This window comes from Hoplias malabaricus, chromosome 6, assembly GCF_029633855.1.
Source record: "Hoplias malabaricus isolate fHopMal1 chromosome 6, fHopMal1.hap1, whole genome shotgun sequence".
NCBI classification, from domain to species: Eukaryota; Metazoa; Chordata; class Actinopteri; order Characiformes; family Erythrinidae; genus Hoplias; species Hoplias malabaricus.
In genome coordinates this window covers 18,302,243-18,310,648 of record NC_089805.1, presented here as the reverse complement: position 1 = coordinate 18,310,648, position 8,406 = coordinate 18,302,243, and the positions used below count along the sequence as shown (strand labels likewise).

The following is an 8,406-nucleotide window of genomic DNA, read 5'->3' as shown; positions in this document are numbered from 1 at the left end:
TTACAATTTTGTGGTAACACTTTGAATCACAGCCCACTAATTACTGGGTAAGTACACAGTAAGTACTTGTTACGTAAGCCTAAAATAAGTACTGAGTCATTAAAGGCTAGAATTATGTGGTTATTACTGGTATCTTACAAACATTTTACAAATTAGGAAGAAGACCAGAAGAGAAAAACCCGTTTCATCATTAGTCAGCTATGTTCCTATAATGTCTCAATACATATAGGCAAAAGAGAGTAAAATATCTCAGAAGTATGTGATGATGATTATTGTGGAAAATCACATATTCTGAACCTGTACAAAGCACCATGAAACTCTGCTAGTGCCTGTAATGAAAGTAGCTGACCGTGTCCTTCTCTGTAGAAATACAAATGAATTCAGAACATAGTTATGTGCCTTATTTTTAAAGTATTTGTAAGATACCAGTAATAACCACGTATTTCTAGTATTATACCATTTACTTTCTCAGTGCTTATTTTATCTTATGGCTTATTTAACAGATACTTACTCTGTACTTACCCACTAATTAGCGGGCTATAATTTAAAGTGCTACCATTTTATTTTGTCTTAATTCCCAAATGGTTTCATGAATTCACCAACATCATGTGAAACACAAAACACAACATCCTGAATATCATGACATCTACTTTTCTTCATATTTCCATATGTTCATTTTGTAGACATATAAGAAAAAAATATGTGTGTGTGTGTGTGTGTGTGTGTGTGTATAAAGGAATATACATATTTCCCTTTGAAAAATGATCATACATTTTAGAAGTCTAGGCCCTCAGAATGAGGTTCTGTTGTATTCTATCAGATTTTCACCTGTGCAGATAAATACAAACTCTTAAAGGAGCAATCTGTAGAATATTTACTGTACTTAGTCATAAAATGTCCAGGGTGTGTGATCATAGATTAAGGAAAAAGCTAAATCACTACTGCCTCTCACAGCATTACTAAAGCAATATATTCTCCTTGAGAAGTGCCCAGTCCGGAGCAGAGCTCCTATGATCCTGCCCTCCGAGATCCTGCCTGTCATCCCGTCCTCTGTCCAATCATTCTACAGTCCACCATGTGGCCAGGTCTACAAACAGTGTCTCAAAGCCATGAAATGACCAAGTGAACATAATTAATGATAAATTTTACCAGACTCAAAAAGCCCCACTACCCTTATAAACATCTCCATGACCAGAGATGGAGTGAAATGAGAGGAAATATCCGCCTTGTGTTTGAAAAGTGGAGGCAGTTTACAAGCAGCAACTACAGAACAGAGCCAGAGCTAATTTCCTCTTGAACAGGTAACAGCAAATTATTTCTGAAAAAATATAGAAGTACAGATGCCTATGAATAGATTAAAAGAACTAAACACCATAGGTTGTGTGTTTTATATAAAAAAAGTGAGGCATGAGTAAATAACAACATGAGTGAAAAATGTAAATAGCATTGTTTGTTTTAAAAAATGTATGCAGATTCATGTGTTTTGCTCCATGGTGTGTGTGTTTTTTAAACAAATTAAGGAGTAATAATTGTGTTTGAAAAGCCTCATACATTCCCTGATAGCGAGATCCACAGAGGGCAAGGTTAGAGGTCCACTAGTGTTTTGCACAGAGATTTCTCGGCTGATCACGGGTGATTAAACAGAATATTAGACAAAATACCACATTTTAGCACTTTTCCATTCACAGTCCAATGTACATTTTTTTCCTTCTTTAGGTTCCTTTATAAATATGATTAGTAAATAATTTTAATCCAGCACAGTGTCAACATTTTTAGCATGATCATTTTATACTAGGCTCGTAAAAATAAGAATCGTAAACTGACACGTAAGGTGGAACGAAAAAGGATTTTCAGACAGTAAAGAATTGTAATGGTTCACTTTTCAGTGTAAATATGTTGATTATGGCCCATTCTTCTAATCTATTACGGCCAAGTTCTTAAACTCGTCTGTTGCTTGTTTGTTTAGTTTTCCTCAAACTGGCAACCTGCTCGAGCTTCACGTCTGGGGAGGAGGCAGACAGCTCTCTCCACTGTTTTGAAACTATTATAGTTCTGACTTTAAACACTTGGTGTCAATATGTGGCTTTTTAAAGTAATTATAAAGATGATTTTTGATTTTCATTGGGCACTGATACTATCCACACCATCACACACACACACTCCTGTTAAACGATCAAACAAATAAAATCTTCCAAGTTTAAATAGTCTTTAAAAAACTTGGTTCTAAATGTAAAATATCATTTATCACAGCACAGACTAAGTAAAAACAAAGTAAAACTGTTAATATATGAGGCATGTTCCAGAAAATGCAAAGATGTAATAAAACATAGAGCAGGTTATTTATAGATCTCTCTCTCTCTCTTCAGTCACAAAAGTACTGTATTGGCAGAAGTAATATTTTTGTAATGTCCAGATTTTGGAGTAATGCTGGGACAGATGAAACAGTAGGTTTTCTTTCCTTATCTTTTGGGGGATACAAATAAAAACAACAAGGTTTTGTGGGACAATGTTTGAATGAAAGACACCACCTGTAATGCCCTCATGAAAAGGGACAGCTGAGGTCAACTATGAGCAAACCTTGGCCAAAATATTTTATAGTGTAGAAAATTAAGCTCAGAAACACAGAAAACCGCTAAGTAAATTATCCCAAGAGAGACTCAACAAACTGATGTCCTTAAGATCTTACTGTATGACCTCAAAACAAATTTGTACTTGATGGATAATGATAGAATTTATTATTTGTTAAATTTTTTAAATACCACTTTGTGTGCAGGCCTTACATATAAAACAATCAGAAAGGGACAGAATATCCCAGAGCCAGTAACATAATAAATAATATAAATAACTAAAAAGGCATGAGATATGAAGCGTTACAACTACAGTCATCATAGTGTTATTAGTGAAGTTAAGATTAGAAATCAGTTGCACCAGAAGTGGCTTAAAGCCCATAGATACAGTCAAATGTATTTTATCATATTTCCTAAAAAAAAAGCTGCATAGAAATCATTCTTGCTAATCACATGACTTTACACTGCTCAGCGCTTGGCGGTGTGGGAAGGGAAGCTTGAGTGCTGCCTATGTTCAGACTCAGCCCTTGGAAGGCACCGAAAAGGGAGTCATCATTCTTTTGTGGGGGTTTGGTCTTCAGCTGAGTTCTGTTTTGAGATGTCTATAAAGCAAAAACAAGCACATATGAATTAAATAATGTTATTACCGTTAAGCTGTTGCTGTAAATAGGTTGATATGAAACCCACTTTCATATTTATTAAGTCCATCTTATGAAACGTATGTTTTGTCTACACTGTAAATGTCAGTTCGAACTAAAGAAATGGAAATGATTTTGTTCAAATAATAGTTTTCACTTAAATTATACAAAGTACCATTGAGTACATTTAGTTAAAATGAACATAATCTAATCTTAAGTATCTAAGTTAAGAAAATGTATCTAATAATTTGATATTTTTTTCAAGGAAATTACAATACAATTTTCCAGAAATGTTGGAACACTTACTAAAAGTATAATAAACACTAAAATCTGTAACTTCTTATTCACTTGAAAAATTACAGAAAAAAAAGGACAAAGAAGCTCTCTGTTAAATATATTAAATAAAATAAATCGATGCCTGCAGCACACTCAAAGTAAGTTCGGACAGAGGCATGTTTAGAAGATACTAATTGTTGCAGTATTGCTCATTCTTGCTGTATACAAGACTGGAGCAACTCAACAGTCTCTGGTCGCAGTTGTTTGATTCTCCTCTGCAAGATGAGACAGAGATGAACTGAAGGCAGGTCAGTCAAGCATGTACACTGTCTTTAAAACCATGCTGCAGTAACTCATGCTGAAAGAGACCTGACATTGTCCTGCTGAAATCAATATGCAGTTCCTTAGAAAAGACGTCATTTTGATGACAGAATACGTCTCTCCAAAATAATTCTATAAGCTTATATGCTTATATATATGCTTTGGGCCCTGATGTCCTCAATGCCATAACAGTTGATGGATTTTGCACTTTCATTGGTAACAGTCTGAATGGTCTTTTGCATCTTTGGCACATAGAATCCGACGCCTGTTTTTTCCAGAAATAGGCTAAAACATGGTATTGTCTGACCACAGAACATGTTTCCACTGACTTTCACCACCACTTTCCCCTCATGTTTCCCACCACCTGGGGGCGCACATTCAGCAACGGCTCCTCTCTTTGGCTTTTACACACTGCGATTTCACCTGTTATCAGTTAAAAAGCTAACTCTGGAACCTTCCAGAAATGTGTTATTTGCATAAACTTAGTTTTATTTTGCCTATGTCTCAACTTTTTTGAGTGTGTTGCAGGTGTCACATTATATTGTTTTATATAATTAAAAAATAAAATAAGGACAGCGAAAACACTAAAAAGGATTTCTTTGGACATTTATCATTTAATTAATATTTCAAGTGTAATATTTCATTTAAAAATGCAGTTTTTCTAGAAATGGGGTTTGCATTATTAAAAGCACATTTGAGGGTTTGAGTGTTAAAGTAAGTAAAGTAAGACTGTGTGCAGTAAGACATTATTCCCAAACAATTCGTTTTTTCAAAGTAGTTCATGTCAAAATTGTCGCAATAGTCTTAAAGACTATTTTAAGTTTAATAATTTTACTGTCTAATACTCTTACCTTTGTGTACCGGTGTGGGCTCCTGTAGTGGGTCCTCATTGCTGCTCTCTCTGCATTCTTCTTGGATACCATAATTTGCCGCAATTTTCTGTTCAAATATTAACAAGAGACATTGTTTAGGAAGATTCAAAGCAGCAGGAAAAATTCATATTTAACACATACAAAAAGGTTCTTTGGAGAGATCTCACCCATGTTGTGTTCCCTATCCATTTAAATCAGTCGTTTCCAAAGAGTGGTGTCTGCCCCACTTTTTTTTAAATGTATTTCTCTGCAAAACCTTTAATGAGATTGTTTATTTATTTTATTTGATTTTATTTATTTTTATTTATTATTATTGTTATTTGTGCATGTTCTTTGAATTTGGTTGTGAGGAAAAAATAAGTTCCTCTGGTATATTTCTGAAGAACCACCACAGAATTTAAATGTAGTTTTAACACAAGTCGATATATATGTGTGTGTGTGTGTGTGTGTGTGTGTGTGTGTGTGTAGCGTACATTTCAGGCATTCCTATGGAATTTCCTAACAGTGAGCCACACTTTGGGCCATCCTGCCGTTTACCAAGTGAAGAACTGAAAATCCAAGCAAGTGACTCAAAACTAAATTCCTTTAAACTCTCTCCTATATGTAGTTTAGATTTGTTTTTCTCTGCTCTGAAAGCTACTTGCCTAAAAAATAGCAGTAAAGCTACATTACTAGAATTACTTGCCTTTCTCTGTGCAGCTCTGCTTGGTAAGCTCTGATCCAGGAGGAGTCATGTGCTGTCTGGGAGTAGCAGCATGGAGCACTTTTCCTTCGAACATTCTTCCCTTTCCGATTGATGCCTTCTTTCACTCCTAACATACAGCTGGACAACTGCCGCACCGGAGCACTCAAGGATTTCTTCACTATAGCATCCATGTGATATTAAGGGTCCTGCCTGTAGTGAGCAACTGAGAAGTGTACTCTCTTTCAACCCTTAAACTTAAATATTACAGGCTGTTTTCTGATAGCGTCCCATAAAATTGTGCTTGTGTTGATTATTATGAATTAATATTGTTAAAATATTTCTGCAAATTAATCTAAATTAATGCAAGGTGGATGGTGAATTTCATGAACAATATGCCAGGACCTGCAAAATTAGAACAAATCCAAAATGTAAATAAATATAGTGCAAAAAACGGTCCATAAACAATACATTGAACTTAAGCATTATAATATTATATAGAAAATACATGGCTGACATATCAGTAGTCTTTGAAAATGCATGTAAAAGAATATGAGTTAAACATTTATAAGCACATAATTTTACAAATGGAGCACAATAAACACATTAGGATATGAAGCATAAGTCCACAAATATTTCAGAATTCATCAAGGTGTAAGCAAAGTTATTCAGAGTGCTGGGTTATGAAGCTGGTCATTTTAGAGAAATTTAATGAGATGTATTGACATTGGTGGTGAACAGAACCAGTGCTTAAAATGCAAATATAGCATTATATATCCTTTTATTTACTACACAAAACCGACAATCTACCCGTGTCTAATCAGAGCATCACACCGCCTCCACTGCCATGACTTCTTGTATATCATGGTGTAGGTTAAAAACTAGATAATGTTCTTCGTTTGCTCCATGGTCCAGTTCTAACACCTTTCTGTAACAGTGATCATTACACTTTTAGTGGTTTATGCTACAGTAGCTCTTTTGTGCGATCAGAGAGGCTAGCCTTGTCCTTCGGTGCCCATTACCTTGGCACTGGTTCACCAGCCTTTCCTTTGATGACTGTTGGTACGTACTACCTACTACACACATAAAACAGCCCAAACAATCTGTGGTTTTGAGCTAGTTGTCTAGTCATCACAAGTTGGCATCCCATATATATATATATATATATATATATATATATATATATATATATATATATATATATATATATATATATATCCCAGCCCTAGACAGGTGTCATTGTAATAAGATAATCAATGTTATTCACTTCACCCCTCAGGGGTTTTAATGTTGTGGCTGTGTAGATATTTATAATTGACTGATATTTTTAAAATGATGGTGTATTAGGTGTATATTTTTTTATTTAATTTTACATTAAACTTATATAGTGCCTTTCTAGAAACCCAAGGACGCTTTACAGTCAATGCAACATTCAATCCACACATGCATTATTATGCCAACAACACATATTCAAATTACTTGATTAAAACTACAAGTTATCCTGAAAACAGAGTACAAATTTCCTCCACTACTACTGTTTAGTATTGCCTAAAATTGGTACACCACCTGTACTTGAAAAAGCACTTAAAAGGAGCAACAACTCTACATACCTGTTCACTGCATTCAATCCCAGCAAGTTTTCAGATGTTCATATCCCATTCAGTTTTATGCTCCAGTTCAGAAAGCTGTCCAGTCTCCTTGTGATTCTTTAAAGGCTTGGCACCAGGTTTCATGTTTATAAACCCTGGTCCCTTCCCCCAGTCTAACCTTCTGCTAATCACAAAATCACGTAATTGTCTGTAATCTTGTTAGCAACAGCAGGCAATTCCCATAGCACGTGAAGACAAGAAAAGCCTGGGGAATTTACTTTATAGACATCACATTTACCACATATAGCACTTATGGGAATACTTTAAAACACTGAGTAAAAAGACTGGTGAAATAATTGTGGTTCTTCTTTTTACACTTGTAAAGAGTAACCCCATTTAAAAAAAAAGTCAGTGACAGTTGTTCTTAAAAGCTATATGATTAAGGAGTAAATCCTCTCCTGTAAACAGATGGAGGAGGGGAGGAAGACAGGGCGTGGAGGATGACAGACGCTGAAGAGCAAGAACGACAAGGCGGATAACCTGAGCAATGACGCAGCCATTGTTATTTACACCATCTAACAACTGCTGCACTCAGAAGACCCAGAGCCATCTTAAATCTTCATTCACAAAACAACCTCATTCACACAGCAGCTTTCTCAGTGACCTAACAACCTGGACTCTCGTTCTAAATGGAAGTCCTGCAGTATGTTCCAAAATCACTGAAACAGCAGCAAGTTCTTCACCTGCTTCATTATCTTTCCTTTCATCAGTATTTCATCGCTGTCCCAAAAAAAACATGCATCAAATATATGGGCTTTTATAGAAGAAGGAAAAAGCCTTGTTAATTTTCATAGGAAGTCAGTAAAAACAGTTTATTCCAAGTCATTTTGGAGCATTTCTATTGGTCCATTCATCCTGAAATTTCACATGATATGAAAGACAGCTGCTGTGTTCAAACTGTATAGTAAACTAAATATCCACAAAAATAGAGATGCATGATTTTCTTTGGACAGCAATGATTTAATAATCTCTTGGGGACTGAAGACACCAATTTATTTAGTTCTCTTTCAACATATACATCACTATAGAGACTCCTGCTGTTCGAACAACCAAGGAAGAACAAATGCCACCATATCTGACAGGTTGCTGACACAGAGAGCAGTGATCAAGGGCTAACCACCCCACAGGTAACCAGGGTGGCTCGCACAGCAGTTATTCTCCTTTTCTGCTATATGACGACCATCAGATTTCTTCAATACCAAACTTGCCAGCACCACTTACTTGTTTGAAGACAGGCCCCACTCATGTACAACCTCTGAATGTGGTAGTTTTATGGCACTTTTCCACTGCACAGTACCTACACTACTCAAATCACTCAAATCTGCTCAGCTCGGGTCACTTTTTGGTACATGCTACCTGGTTGGTTTTCCATTACCACACCTACCCACCATTCCCATCCTG

The 8,406-nt window shown here is 35.7% G+C and overlaps 1 protein-coding gene across 1 annotated transcript; it reads right to left on the bottom strand.

Moving 5' to 3' along the window:
* Positions 1 to 3,016: 3,016 nt before the first annotated feature.
* si:ch211-81a5.8 (uncharacterized protein LOC560648 homolog) lies at positions 3,017 to 5,550 on the bottom strand. Its single transcript, XM_066675470.1, has 3 exons — positions 5,360 to 5,550; positions 4,654 to 4,741; positions 3,017 to 3,169 (listed from the first exon to the last, which is right to left on the bottom strand). Exons 1-3 carry the CDS (start codon positions 5,548 to 5,550, stop codon positions 3,017 to 3,019), a joined length of 432 nt encoding a protein of 143 aa, XP_066531567.1.
* Between the last annotated feature and the right edge of the window lie 2,856 nt (positions 5,551 to 8,406).

What these genes read in the sequence shown, in the direction of transcription:
- si:ch211-81a5.8 (XM_066675470.1), bottom strand. Translation starts at nt 5,550, where the DNA reads ATGGATGCTATAGTGAAGAAATCCTTGAGTGCTCCGGTGCGGCAGTTG. An exon ending in GCAGAGCTGCACAGAGAAAG is followed by an intron (nt 4,742 to 5,359) that starts GCAAGTAATTCT and finishes ATATTTGAACAG; the next exon opens with AAAATTGCGGCAAATTATGG. An exon ending in GCCCACACCGGTACACAAAG is followed by an intron (nt 3,170 to 4,653) that starts GTAAGAGTATTA and finishes TTTGCTTTATAG; the next exon opens with ACATCTCAAAACAGAACTCA.